A 16297-nucleotide genomic window follows, 5' to 3' on the forward strand; every position below is an offset into this window, starting at 1 on the left:
TGTGGCTTGTACAGCCCTTTGAGACACTTGTGATTTAGGGCTATATAAATAAACATTGATTGATTGATTGATTGATGTAGATTTAACATGTACTTATATTGTTAGATTATGTACAATGTTGTGATACATGCAGATTTAACATGTACTTATATTGTTAGATTATGTACAATGTTGTGATACATGTAGATTTAACATGTACTTATATATGTTAGATTATGTACAATGTTGTGATACATGTAGATTTAACATGTACTCATATTGTTAGATTATGTACAATGTTGTGATACATGTAGATTTAACATGTACTTATATGTTAGATTATGTACAATGTTGTGATACATGTAGATTTAACATGTACTCATATTGTTAGATTATGTACAATGTACATGTAGATTTAACATGTACTTATATGTTAGATTATGTACAATGTTGTGATACATGTAGATTTAACATGTACTTATATGTTAGATTATGTACAATGTTGTGATACATGTAGATTTAACATGTACTTATATTGTTAGATTATGTACAATGTTGTGATACATGTAGATTTAACATGTACTAATATTGTTAGATTATGTACAATGTTGTGATACATGTAGATTTAACATGTACTCATATTGTTAGATTATGTACAATGTTGTGATAAATGTAGATTTAACATGTACTCATATTGTTGGATTATGTACAATGTTGTGATACATGTAGATTTAACATGTACTTATGTATGTTAGATTATGTACAATGTTGTGATACATGTAGATTTAACATGTACTCATATTGTTAGATTATGTACAATGTTGTGATACATGTAGATTTAACATGTACTCATATTGTTAGATTATGTACAATGTTGTGATACATGTAGATTTAACATGTACTCATATTGTTAGATTATGTACAATGTTGTGATACATGTAGATTTAACATGTACTCATATTGTTAGATTATGTACAATGTTGTGATACATGTAGATTTAACATGTACTTATATTGTTAGATTATGTATAATGTTGTGATACATGTAGATTTAACATGTACTCATATTGTTAGATTATGTACAATGTTGTGATACATGTAGATTTAACATGTACTTATATTGTTAGATTATGTACAATGTTGTGATACATGTAGATTTAACATGTACTTATATGTTAGATTATGTACAATGTTGTGATACATGTAGATTTAACATGTACTTATATTGTTAGATTATGTATAATGTTGTGATACATGTAGATTTAACATGTACTTATATGTTAGATTATGTACAATGTGATACATGTAGATTTAACATGTACTTATATTGTTAGATTATGTACAATGTTGTGTTACATGTAGATTTAACATGTACTCATATTGTTAGATTATGTACAATGTTTTGATACATGTAGATTTAACATGTACTTATATGTTAGATTATGTACAATGTTGTGATACATGTAGATTTAACATGTACTTATATTGTTAGATTATGTACAATGTTGTGATACATGTAGATTTAACATGTACTCATATTGTTAGATTATGTACAATGTTTTGATACATGTAGATTTAACATATGTACTTATATATTAGATTATGTACAATGTTGTGATACATGTAGATTTAACATGTACTTATATTGTTAGATTATGTACAATGTTGTGATACATGTCGATTTAACATGTACTCATATTGTTAGATTATGTACAATGTTGTGATACATGTAGATTTAACATGTACTCATATTGTTAGATTATGTACAATGTTGTGATACATGTAGATTTAACATGTACTTATATGTTAGATTATGTACAATGTTGTGATACATGTAGATTTAACATGTACTTATATTGTTAGATTATGTACAATGTTGTGATACATGTAGATTTAACATGTACTTATATGTTAGATTATGTACAATGTTGTGATACATATAGATTTAACAAATTAGATTATGTACAATGTGGTGATACATGTATATTTAACATGTACTTGTATTATTGGATTATGTACAATGTTGTGATACATGTGTATTTAACATTTACTTAGATTATGTACAATGTTGTGATCTACACTAGTAGTCCTGTAGATTTAACATGTACTTAGATGATGTACAATGTTGTGATCTACATTAGCAGTCATGTAGATTTAACACGTGCTTTGATGATGTACAATGGTGTGATCTACATTAGTAGTCATGTAGATTTAACATGTGCTATGATGATGTACAATGTTGTGATCTGAATTAGTAGTCCTGTAGATTTAACATGTACTTAGATGATGTACAATGTTGTGATCTACACTAGTAGTTATGTAGATTGAACTTGTAATTTGATTATGTACAATGTTGTGATCTACACTAGTCATCATGTATATTTAACATGTACTTTCATGATGTTCAATGTCATGATCCACATTATTAGTCATGTAGATTTAACATGTAATTTGATGATGTACAATGTTGTGATCTACATTAGTAGTCATGTAGATTTAACATGTACTTAGATGATGTACAATGTTGTGATCTGCACTAGTAGTCATGCATATTTAACATGTACTTACATGATGTACAATGTTGTGATCTACACTAGTAGTCATGTATATTTAACATGTACTTAGATGATGTACAATGTTGTGATCTACATTGGTAGTCGTGTAGATTTAACATGTACTTAGATGATGTACAATGTTGTGATCTACACTAGTAGTCATGCATATTTAACATGTACTTAGATGATGTACAATGTTGTGATCTACACTAGTAGTCATGTATATTTAACATGTACTTAGATGATGTACAATGTTGTGCTCTACACTAGTAGTCATGCATATTTAACATGTACTTAGATGATGTACAATGTTGTGATCTACACTAGTAGCCCTGTAGATCTAACATGTACTTAGATGATGTACAATGTTGTGATCTACACTAGCAGCCCTGTAGATCTAACATGTACTTAGATGATGTACAATGTTGTGATCTACACTAGTAGTCATGTATATTTAACATGTACTTAGATGATGTACAATGTTGTGATCTACACTAGTAGTCCTGTAGATCTAACATGTACTTAGATGATGTACAATGTTGTGCTCTACACTAGTAGTCATGTATATTTAACATGTACTTAGATGATGTACAATGTTGTGATCTACACTAGTAGCCCTGTACATTTAACATGTACTTAGATGATGTACAATGTTGTGATCTACATTAGTAGTCCTGTAGATTTAACATGTACTTAGATGATGTACAATGTTGTGATCTACACTAGTGGTCATGTAGATTTAACATGTAATTTGATGATGTACAATGTTGTGATCTACATTAGTAGCCCTGTAGATCTAACATGTACTTAGATGATGTACAATGTTGTGATCTACACTAGTGGTCATGTAGATTTAACATGTAATTTGATGATGTACAATGTTGTGATCTACATTAGTAGTCCTGTAGATTTAACATGTACTTAGATGATGTACAATGTTGTGATCTACACTAGTAGTCCTGTAGATCTAACATGTACTTAAATTATGTACAATGTTGTGCTCTACACTAGTAGTCCTGTAGATCTAACATGTACTTAGATGATGTACAATGTTGTGATCTACACTAGTAGTCCTGTAGATCTAACATGTACTTAAATGATGTACAATGTTGTGCTCTACACTAGTAGTCCTGTAGATCTAACATGTACTTAGATGATGTACAATGTTGTGATCTACACTAGTAATGTATATTTAACATGTACTTAGATGATGTACAATGTTGTGATCTACACTAGTAGTCATGTATATTTAACATGTACTTAGATGATGTACAATGTTGTGCTCTACACTAGTAGTCCTGTAGATCTAACATGTACTTAGATGATGTACAATGTTGTGATCTACACTAGTAGTCATGTATATTTAACATGTACTTAGATGATGTACAATGTTGTGATCTACACTAGTAGTCATGTATATTTAACATGTACTTAGATGATGTACAATGTTGTGATCTACACTAGTAGTCATGTATTTTAGGACTAGCTGCAAAAAGGTGGTTTCCATCTCCTGGAGACTAACTAGCTCTAGTATGTCTTACCTTCTTCTTGACCTTTCTTATCTTTGGCAATGGAAGAGAGGAAAGAGGTAGAGGAGAGAGGAACATGCATCAAGTGAGGAGAAGATGAGACGGAGTGTGTTTGGAGGGAAGATGGACTTGGAGTGTGTGTACAAACTTCTCTTTTCAGCGTCTTCGCCTCGTCCTCAGCCGTCTCTGCTCGTTGGAGCAGCTGCACGTGGAGAGACAACAAACAGACAGCATATCAATCATATTTATATAGCGCTTTTCTCTACAGAGAGAAGTGCTTTACATATGTTACTGCATATGTCAGCAGACTAATTAGGAGTCTTTGTTTGTTTACTTACTACTAAAAGACAAGTTGTCTAGTATGTTCACTATTTTAATTAGTTTAGTTCATTTATTTATAAAGCCAATAATGCAATTTTTTCTGGTCCCCTTTTATTTAGAAAAGTATCGAAAATACATTTTGGTACCGATACCAAAATATTGGTATCGAGACAACCATAGTGGACACCAACAACATGTCAAAGCACTAGGGGTGTAACGGTACGTGTATTTGTATTGAACTGTTTCGGTACGGGGGTTTCGGTTCTGTTCGGAGGTGTACCGAACGAGTTTCCACATGAACATATTAAGTAGCCGCCTCCGCTTCCTTCTGCCTGTCTCTGTCAGTCCTCTACACAACACCCAGCATTGTCCCACCCACACAACCATCTGATTGGTTACAAACAGAGTGGTAACAGCCAATCAGCAGTATTCAGAGCGCATGTAGTCAGTGCTTAGTGTTTAGCAGGAAATCATCAGGCAGCGGGCTCTCCCCAAATGATAAACACCTCCCAGTCAACTACTAGTAACATCACTATGAGCCCGTTGAAATTCTAGACCAGGGGTCACCAACCTTTTTGAAAGCCAAGAGCTACTTCTTGGGTACTGATTAACGCGAAGGGCTACCAGTTTGATACACACTTAAATAAATTGCCAGAAATAACCAATTTGCTCAATTTACCTTTAACTCTATGTTATTATTAATAATTAATGATATTTACACTTAATTGAACGGTTTAAAAGAGGAGACAACACGAAAAAAATGACAATACAATTTTGAAACATAGTTTATCTTCAATTTCGACTCTTTAAAATTCAACGGAAAAAAAGAAGAGAAAATCTAGCTAATTCGAATCTTTTTGAAAAAATTAAAAAAAGAATTTATGGAACATCATTAGTAATTTTTCCTGATTAAGATTAATTTTAGAATTTTGATGACATGTTTTAAATAGGTTAAAATCCAATCTGCACTTTGTTAGAATATATAACAAATTGGACCAAGCTATATTTCTAAAAAAGACAAATCATTATTTCTTCTAGATTTTCCAGAACAAAAATTTTAAAAGAAATTCAAAAGACTTTGAAATAAGATTTAAATTTGATTCTACAGATTTTCTAGATTGAATTTTAATCATAATAAGTTTGAAGAAATATTTCACAAATATTCTTTGTCGAAAAAACAGAAGCTAAAATGAAGAATTAAATTAAAATGTATTTATTATTCTTTACAATAAAAAAATAAATTTACTTGAACATTGATTTAAATTGTCAGGAAAGAAGAGGAAGGAATTTAAAAGGTAAAAAGGTATATGTGTTTAAAAATCCTAAAATCAATTTTAAGGTTGTATTTTTTCTCTAAAATTGTCTTTCTGAAAGTTATAAGAAGCAAAGTAAAATATTTAATGAATTTATTTAAACAAGTGAAGACCAAGACTTTAAAATATTTTCTTGGATTTTCAAATTCTATTTGAGTTTTGTCTCTCTTAGAATTAAAAATGTCGAGCAAAGCGAGACCAGCTTGCTAGTAAATAAATAAAATTTAAAAAATAGAGGCAGCTCACTGGTAAGTGCTGCTATTTGAGCTATTTTTAGAACAGGCCAGCGGGCTACTCATCTGGTCCTTACGGGCTACCTGGTGCCCGCGGGCACCGCGTTGGTGACCCCTGTTCTAGACATATAAAAGGCAGCTCAGCTCGCTCGCAGTCCTGGCTTGCGGTGAAGGCTAATTCGCTTTTAGCGTAACGTTAGCTCATTTTGCGGTGTACAGTATGTGTGTGTGTGTGTGTGTTACGGACAGCAAAGCCCTGTCTGTCTGTTATTTCACTTTACCTTTTCTGTGTTGATTGAGCTGTGTTGAAGCAGCAAAAAAGGACATTATGTTAAATGAAGAGTTTCTGTCTCTGATAGTTGATATAATAATGTAAGTGCATCATTAAGCCTACATGAACTCCATGGTGTTCAGGGATGAATAGTCTCTTTTATTGCTATTGTACCATTTTTTCAGCTATAGTTACATGAATCATTAGTAATGCAGCAGCCTAGTTTTCAATGGCAGGGTCCCTGCTATCACATGTTGATAATATATAACATTTACATAATAAATCAACTATAGGCTTCCCAAATGCTGTAATAAATTAAGCATGATGAGTTGACTTGAAACTGTTTAATGTTGCACTTTTTATATGTAGAAGAAAAGGTCTGTCATTTTATTTAATCTGAGCAACAACTTGAGGCAGTTTAATGTTGATTAACGTGGGCAGAATTATTATAGTGTTCCTAATGTTAAAAGGATAAAGCCATTGTTTACAAATTTGGTAAATAAATAACCAAAAAATGTACACTACCGTTCAAAAGTTCGGGGTCACATTGAAATGTCCTTATTTTTGAAGGAAAAGCACTGTACTTTTCAATGAAGATAACTTTAAACTAGTCTTAACTTGAAAGAAATACACTCTATACATTGCTAATGTGGTAAATGACTATTCTAGCTGCAAATGTCTGCTTTTTGGTGCAATATCTACATAGGTGCATAGAGGCCCATTTCCAGCAACTATCACTCCAGTGTTCTAATGGTACAATGTGTTTGCTCATTGGCTCAGAAGGCTGATTGATGATTAGAAAACCCTTGTGCAATCATGTTCACACATCTGAAAACACTTTAGCTCGTTACTTTGAGCAGATTGAGTTTCTGGAGCATCACATTTGTGGGGTCAATTAAACGCTCAAAATGGCCAGAAAAAGAGAACTTTCATCTGAAACTCGACAGTCTATTCTTGTTGTTAGAAATGAAGGCTATTCCACTAAATTGTTTGGGTGACCCCAAACTTTTAAACGGTAGTGTATATTTTGTTGTTTTCTTACTGTAACGAAAATTAACCGAATTGTGACCTTTAAACCGAGGTACGTACCGAACCGAAATTTTTGTGTACCGTTACACCCCTACCGAGCACATCTGAAAGTTTTGTCAGTGCTGAAGAACACAGGACGTTCGTCATACCTCCTCTATGGTTTTCTTTGCTCCTCCCATATCTTTTCTGGAGTGGGTCAACTCCTTCTCCTTCTGCTCCAACTGGCTTTCCAGCTGCCGGATCTCATTCCGCAGAAAGCGGTTGTCTGGCCCGGTGTGCTGAGATGCAAAACAAAGTACTGTAAGTAATGGCCACACTACAGTACGAGTTCTTCCTAACCCTAGAAGTACACCTATGTAGACGCTGATATTACCTTCCTCTTTGCAGCTCAAACAGGGTGTGCCTGGACTTGGATGTGTATAAAACACTAAACTGAGCAAAAGAATCATATTTGACTCCAAAGGAGCATGGCCGCCAGCATGCAGGGAATTAGCTGTAATCCTCTTATCATGGTGAACACAGCCAATCACAGCGCGGCAATTTGCATTCATCAGCGGCTAAAAGATTACAGACTGAAGTGTTCACGCGTGCTGGAACTGGAGTTCAAGCTGCTAGCAAGGAGACCAAGGGTTGTCATGTCCCTTGTATGAGATACTTAGACATTTGTTGACTTTTTAAGGTGAGTAGTGTGTTCAACATTGAAGTTATTGTGTCATCTTATGACCGTATGACTCAAAATACTTTTTTGAAATTGTAAGGTTTTATTATTATTATTATTATTATTCTTTATTATTATTATGCCGCAGCTTTGCGCACTACTTTGCCCCCCTTAACATGCTTCAAAACTCACCAAATTTTTTACACACATACAAAAACTGTGACAGCACACTTTAGTAAAAAAAACCAAACCCCAAAAATCAAAAATGCGCTCTAGCGCCCCCTAGGAAGAAAACTGCCTCTAACTCCCAGTACGAATGTCGTACAGACATGAAACAAAAAGCTCTATGTAGGTCTTACTTAGACCTACTTTTCATTGATTTATTTTTTCGGGCGAAAATCAACAGGAAGTTGCCAATTCCCCGTTCAAGACTAAAAATGACTAAAAACACTCATTTTGCCTCTGACCTCTAATTTGACCCCCTTAAAATACTTCAAAACTCACCAAAGTTCTCACACACATCGGGACTGGTGGAAATTGCGATCTTAAAAAAAACCGAACCCCAAAACTCAAAATTGTGCTCTACATAATTTTTGAATAAAACAGAGACAAAACTGCTCCCCAGAGGAAAACTCAAGTCAAAACTGCTTGTAACTTCCGGTAGGAACGTCTTAGAGACATGAAACCAATACCTCTATGTAGGTCTCACCTAGACCTACATTTCATAGATTGACACCCATCAGCAAAAATCAACAGTAAGTTTGCTATCTCCCCTTCCAAACTAAATTTTTGTACAAAATCTAAATTTCGTTGGACCTGTACCTGTACATGCACAATGACAATAAAGATCATTCATTCATTAATGCTGTCTTTTATTACAAAACCCAAGAGCAGTGAAGTTGTCGCGTTGTGTAAATGGTAAATAAAAAGAGAATACAATGATTTACAAATCCTTTTCAACTTATATTCAATTGAATAGACTGCAAAGACAAGATATTTCTTGTTCACACTGAGAAACTTGTTTTTTTGTGCAAATAATCATGAACTTAGAATTGAATGGCAGCAACACATTGCAAAAAAGGCATTTTTACCACTGTGTTACATGGCCTTTCCTTTTAACAACACTCAGTAAAGGTTTGGGAACTGAGGAGACACATTTTTGAAGTGGAATTATTTCCCATTCTTGATGTACAGCTTAAGTTGTTCTCATATTTTAGCCTTCATATTGCACCACACATTTTCAATGGGAGACAGGTCTGGACTACAGGCAGGCCAGTCTAGTACCCGCACTCTTTTACTATGAAGCCACGCTGTTGTAACACGTGGCTTGGCATTGTCTTGCTGAAATAAGCAGGGGCGTCCATGATAACGTTGCTTGGATGGCAACATATGTTGCTCCAAAAGCTGTATGTACCTTTCAGCATTAATGGCGCCTTCACAGATGTGTAAGTTACCCATGTCTTGGGCACTAATACACCCCCATACCATCAAAGATGCTGACTTTCCCACTTTGCGCCCAGAACAGTCCGGATGGTTCTTTTCCTCTTTGGTCTAGACGACAGGACGTCCACAGTTTCCAAAAACAATTTGAAATGTGGACTCGTCAGACCACAAAACACTTTTCCACTTTGCATCAGTCCATCTTAGATGAGCCGGGCCCAGCATATCCGGTGGCGTTTCTGGGTGTTGTTGAAGCCAGTTGAGTTTTAACTTGCACTTACAGATGTAGCGACAAACTGTAGTTACTGACAGCGGTTTTCTGAAGTGTTCCTGAGCCCATGTAGTGATATCCTTTACACAATGATGTCGCTTTTTGATGCAGTACCGCCTGAGGGATTGAAATTGCGTAATATCATGGCTTACGTGCAGCGATTTCTCCAGATTCTCTGAACCTTTTGATGATATTACGGAGCGTAGAAGGTGAAATCCCTAAATTCCTTGCAATAGCTGGTTGAGAAATGTTGTTCTTAAACAATTTGCTCAGGTATTTGTTGACAAAGTGGTGACCCTCGCCCCGTCCTTGTTTGTGAATGACTGAGCATTTCATGGAAGCTGCTTTTATACCCAATCATGGCACCCACCTGTTCCCAATTAACCTGTTCACCTGTGGGATGTTCCAAATAAGTCTTTGATGAGCATTCTTCAACTTTCTCACTCTTTTTTGCCACTTGTGCCAGCTTTTTTGAAACATGCTGCAGGCATCAAATTCCAAATGAGCTAATATTTGCAAAAAATAAAAGTTTACCAGTGTGAACATGAAATATCTTGTCTTTGCAGTCTATTCAATTGAATACAAGTTGAAAAGGATTTGCAAATCATTGTATTCTGTTTTATTTACCATTTACACAACGTGACAACTTCACTGCTTTTGGGGTTTGTACAAAATAACATAGTTTAATGTTTTAGCTGACAGATGGATCGTGCCAGCAAAATGACTTTCTCGGGATGTAATGACACGCCGTGTTACAATTCAATTTCAAATTTGAATTCTTGTGAAACTGATTGATTAGCGCATGGTTGCAGCTAGCAACTTAAATGCGAACATAAATACAAGACATATTAATGACTTTGCCCGTAAAAAACAACTCACGCTTTTCCTTTATTATTAAAAAAACCCACTCTTAACTCTTTAAAAATTAGAACGCAAGAAGTCAAACATATTTCTTCCTAATAATACCCCGAACCCAACTGAATTGCCGGTTTATTCTTCCAAGAAATTGCTTATTTATCTGAGCACAACACTTGGTGTTGTGATTTTGTCACATTCCTGTGAGAATCCTGTGTGGGGCTGAAGCATTAAGGAATGCAGACTATGCTCAAACAATACTGTATCATCTCTTTCCCTTTGGGACTTATCAGGTCTGTAGTGCATTCTTCACTCTGGCTTGAAGTGAACATTGAGGTCAAATGAATTGTAACATCTGTAAGTACTTTGTGAGCACATTCAACAATAACATGCTAATATTGATAACGTGATCATTCTGGTGGCGTGAAATGTTGGTGTTGTCACGTCACTGCGACTTACCGTGAGGTCGTCCTCCAGTCTCGACACCTTGGCCAGAAGTTTCTTTTCTACAGTGCAGACGTGGTAGGAAACAATATCAGCAGTGAGTTGGCAAAACATGTCTAGGAAGGCTCTCGGCACCAACCATTCTTCTCTTGTTCTTCTATTATTTGTTCAGCGAGAGACGCTTCGTGATGCTTCATCTGAGGAGGGAGAAAGACCACACCGGAAGAGTTAAAGGCTGTTCTTGGTTCCTTGGACATATACAGTTGGCGGCAGACATTGACAATGGTGTTGTTAAGAAAGGAGAGCGACCTTGAGCAGGACCTGAAACACTCGCAGCATGTGGACAACATCCTTCTGAGCTTGATGCTCCACCTCCCACTCTTCTGTCTGCAACACATGACACACAACATGAAGGCCAAATGAGGAGAACTACTTCTTCTCAGCAGTTGTAACCCTTCTAGTGAGTGGACATACATAGTTTTGCAAGTCTCTTGGACTGGCTCGGGAAGGCCATTGATGCTTTGCCAGCGCGATGATGAGAAGCTCGAATGACGCAAATACAACAGATGTGCAGGTGCACCTCTTCAAACTGATGTTCCTCTTAAAAGCAACAACCCTACAAAGTTCAACAAGCAGTACAAAGTTGAAAGCCCTTGAGTTCCTGGTGAACAAAAAACCCTGCTGGTACCTGGACCATACCAGCTGTCAACATGGATGTGACACTGCTGGTACATAGACTATACCGGCCATCAACATGGATGTGACCCTGCTGATACCTGGACCATACCAGCTGTCAACATGGATGTGACCCTGCTGATACCTGGACCATACCAGTTGTCAACATGGATGTGACCCTGCTAATACCTGGACTATACCAGCCGTCAACATAGATTTGACCGTGTTGGTACCTGGACTATACCGGCCGTCAACATGGATGTGACCCGCTAATACCTGGACTATACCAGCCATCAACATAGATTTGACCGTGTTGGTACCTGGACTATACCAGCCATCAACATAGATTTGACCGTGTTGGTACCTGGACTATACCGGCTGTCAACATGGATGTGACCCTGCTGATACCTGGACTATACCGGCCGTCAACATGGATGTGAACCAGCTGGTACCTGCAGTATACCGGCCGTCAACATAGATTTGACCGTGTTGGTACCTGGACTATACCGGCCGTCAACATGGATGTGACCCGCTAATACCTGGACTATACCAGCCATCAACATAGATTTGACCGTGTTGGTACCTGGACTATACCAGCCATCAACATAGATTTGACCGTGTTGGTACCTGGACTATACCGGCTGTCAACATGGATGTGACCCAGCTGATACCTGGACTATACCGGCCGTCAACATGGATGTGAACCAGCTGGTACCTGCAGTATACCAGCCATCAACATAGATTTGACTGTGTTGGTACCTGGACTATACCGGCCGTCAACATGGATGTGAACCAGCTGGTACCTGGAGTATACCGGCCGTCAACATAGATTTGACTGTGTTGGTACCTGGACTATACCGGCCGTCAACATGGATGTGAACCAGCTGGTACCTGGAGTATACCGGCCGTCAACATAGATTTGACTGTGTTGGTACCTGGACTATACCAGCCGTCAACATGGATGTGAACCAGCTGGTACCTGGAGTATACCGGCCGTCAACATAGATTTGACTGTGTTGGTACCTGGACTATACCAGCCGTCAACATGGATGTGACCCTGCTAATACCTGGACTATACCGGCCGTCAACATAGATTTGACTGTGTTGGTGACTGGACTATACCAGCCGTCAACATGTATGTGACCCAGCTGGTACCTGGACTATACCGGCCGTCAACATGGATGTGACCCTGCTGGTACCTGGACCATACCAGCTGTCAACATGGATGTGACCCAGCTGATACCTGGACTATACCGGCTGTCAACATGGATGTGACTCTGCTGGTACCTAGACTATACCGGCCGTCAACATGGATGTGACCCAGCTGATACCTGGACTATACCGGCTGTCAACATGGATGTGACTCTGCTGGTACCTAGACTATACCGGCCGTCAACATGGATGTGACCCTGCTGGTACCTGGACCATACCAGCTGTCAACATGGATGTGACCCAGCTGATACCTGGACTATACCAGCCGTCAACATGGATGTGACCCTGCTGGTACTTGGACTATACCAGCCGTCAACATGGATGTGACCCTGCTGGTACCTGGACTATACCAGCCGTCAACATGGATGTGACCCAGCTGATACCTGGACTATACCAGCCGTCAACATGGATGTGACCCTGCTGGTACCTGGACTATACCGGCCGTCAACATGGATGTGACCCAGCTGATACCTGGACTATACCGGCCGTCAACATGGATGTGACCCTGCTGGTACTTGGACTATACCGGCCGTCAACATGGATGTGACCCTTCTGGTACCTGGACTATACCGGCCGTCAACATGGATGTGACCCAGCTGGTACCTGGAGTATACCGGCCGTCAACATGGATGTGACCCTGCTGGTACTTGGACTATACCGGCCGTCAACATGGATGTGACCCAGCTGGTACCTGGACTATACCGTCCGTCAACATGGATGGGACCCTGCTGGTACCTGGACTATACCAGTTGTCAACATGGATGTGACCCTGCTGGTACCTGGACTATACCGGCCGTCAACATGGATGTGATCCTGCTGGTACCTGAACTATACCAGTTGTCAACATGGATGTGACCCTGCTGGTACCTGGACAATACCGTCCGTCAACATGGATGTGATCCTGCTGGTACCTGAACTATACCAGTTGTCAACATGGATGTGACCCAGCTGGTACCTGGACTATACCGGCCGTCAACATGGATGGGACCCTGCTGGTACCTGGACTATACCGGCCGTCAACATGGATGTGATCCTGCTGGTACCTGAACTATACCAGTTGTCAACATGGATGTGACCCAGCTGGTACCTGGACTATACCGTCCGTCAACATGGATGTGATCCTGCTGGTACCTGAACTATACCAGTTGTCAACATGGATGTGATCCTGCTGGTACCTGAACTATACCAGTTGTCAACATGGATGTGACCCAGCTGGTACCTGGACTATACCGGCCGTCAACATGGATGGGACCCTGCTGGTACCTGGACTATACCGGCCGTCAACATGGATGTGACCCTGCTGGTACCTGAACTATACCAGTTGTCAACATGGATGTGACCCTGCTGGTACCTGGACTATACAGGCCGTCAACATGGATGTGACCCTGCTGGTACCTGGACTATACCGGCCGTCAACATGGATGTGACCCTGCTGGTACTTGGACTATACCAGCCGTCAACATGGATGTGACCCTGCTGGTACCTGGACTATACCAGTTGTCAACATGGATGTGACCCTGCTGGTACCTGGACTATACCGGCCGTCAACATGGATGTGATCCTGCTGGTACCTGGACTATACCAGTTGTCAACATGGATGTGACCCTGCTGGTACCTGGACTATACCGGCCGTCAACATGGATGTGATCCTGCTGGTACCTGGAGTATACCGGCCGTCAACATGGATGTGACCCTGCTGGTACTTGGACTATACCGGCCGTCAACATGTATGTGACCCTTCTGGTACCTGGACTATACCGGCCGTCAACATGGATATGACCCAGCTGGTACCTGGAGTATACCGGCCGTCAACATGGATGTGACCCTGCTGGTACCTGGACTATACCGGCCGTCAACATGGATGTGACCCAGCTGGTACCTGGAGTATACCGGCCGTCAACATGGATGTGACCCTGCTGGTACCTGGAGTATACCGGCCGTCAACATGGATGTGACCCTGCTGGTACCTGGACTATACCGGCCGTCAACATGGATGTGACCCTGCTGGTACTTGGACTATACCAGCCGTCAACATGGATGTGACCCTGCTGGTACCTGGACTATACCAGTTGTCAACATGGATGTGACCCTGCTGGTACCTGGAGTATACCGGCCGTCAACATGTATGTGACCCTGCTGGTACCTGGACTATACCGGCCGTCAACATGGATGTGACCCTGCTGGTACCTGGACTATACCGGCCGTCAACATGGATGTGATCCTGCTGGTACCTGAACTATACCAGTTGTCAAAATGGATGTGACCCTGCTGGTACCTGGAGTATACCGGCCGTCAACATGTATGTGACCCTTCTGGTACCTGGACTATACCGGCCGTCAACATGGATGTGACCCAGCTGGTACCTGGAGTATACCGGCCGTCAACATGGATGTGACCCAGCTGGTACCTGGAGTATACCGGCCGTCAACATGGATGTGACCCAGCTGGTACCTGGACTATACCGGCCGTCAACATGGATGTGACCCAGCTGGTACCTGGAGTATACCGGCCGTCAACATGGATGTGACCCTGCTGGTACCTGGAGTATACCGGCCGTCAACATGGATGTGACCCTGCTGGTACCTGGACTATACCGGCCGTCAACATGGATGTGACCCTGCTGGTACTTGGACTATACCGGCCGTCAACATGTATGTGACCCTTCTGGTACCTGGACTATACCGGCCGTCAACATGGATGTGACCCAGCTGGTACCTGGAGTATACCGGCCGTCAACATGGATGTGACCCTGCTGGTACTTGGACTATACCGGCCGTCAACATGGATGTGACCCTGTTGGTACCTGGAGTATACCGGCCGTCAACATGGATGTGACCCTGCTGGTACTTGGACTATACCGGCCGTCAACATGGATGTGACCCTGCTGGTACCTGGACTATATCGGCCGTCAACATGGATGTGACCCTGCTGGTACCTGCACTATACCGGCCGTCAACATGGATGTGACCCTGCTGGTACTTGGACTATACCAGCCGTCAACATGGATGTGACCCTGCTGGTACCTGGACTATACCAGTTGTCAACATGGATGTGACCCTGCTGGTACCTGGACTATACCGGCCGTCAACATGGATGTGATCCTGCTGGTACCTGGACTATACCAGTTGTCAACATGGATGTGACCCTGCTGGTACCTGGACTATACCGGCCGTCAACATGGATGTGATCCTGCTGGTACCTGAACTATACCAGTTGTCAACATGGATGTGACCCAGCTGGTACCTGGACTATACCGTCCGTCAACATGGATGTGATCCTGCTGGTACCTGAACTATACCAGTTGTCAACATGGATGTGACCCAGCTGGTACCTGGACTATACCGGCCGTCAACATGGATGGGACCCTGCTGGTACCTGAACTATACCAGTTGTCAACATGGATGTGACCCAGCTGGTACCTGGACTATACCGGCCGTCAACATGGATGGGACCCTGCTGGTACCTGGACTATACCAGTTGTCAACATGGATGTGACCCTGCTGGTACCTGAAC

At 40.3% G+C, this 16297-nt stretch overlaps 1 protein-coding gene across 6 annotated transcripts in view; it reads right to left on the minus strand.

Moving 5' to 3' along the window:
* The window catches only part of cep290 (centrosomal protein 290), a 77284-nt gene that overhangs the window by 43281 nt on the left and 17706 nt on the right, over positions 1-16297 (minus strand). For 5 of the 6 annotated variants that reach the window (XM_062061338.1, XM_062061340.1, XM_062061336.1 and 2 more), the window contains exons 3-8: positions 11207-11284; positions 11037-11094; positions 10913-10959; positions 7379-7507; positions 4211-4264; positions 4075-4095 (exon numbers count right to left, since the gene is read on the minus strand). In XM_062061338.1, coding sequence (XP_061917322.1) covers positions 4075-4095; positions 4211-4264; positions 7379-7507; positions 10913-10959; positions 11037-11094; positions 11207-11284 — 387 coding nt within the window. The remainder of the gene's footprint in view (positions 1-4074; positions 4096-4210; positions 4265-7378; positions 7508-10912; positions 10960-11036; positions 11095-11206; positions 11285-16297) is intronic. The other variant, XM_062061339.1, reaches the window with a different exon arrangement.

This window comes from Entelurus aequoreus, linkage group LG10, assembly GCF_033978785.1.
Source record: "Entelurus aequoreus isolate RoL-2023_Sb linkage group LG10, RoL_Eaeq_v1.1, whole genome shotgun sequence".
NCBI lineage: Eukaryota > Metazoa > Chordata > Actinopteri > Syngnathiformes > Syngnathidae > Entelurus > Entelurus aequoreus.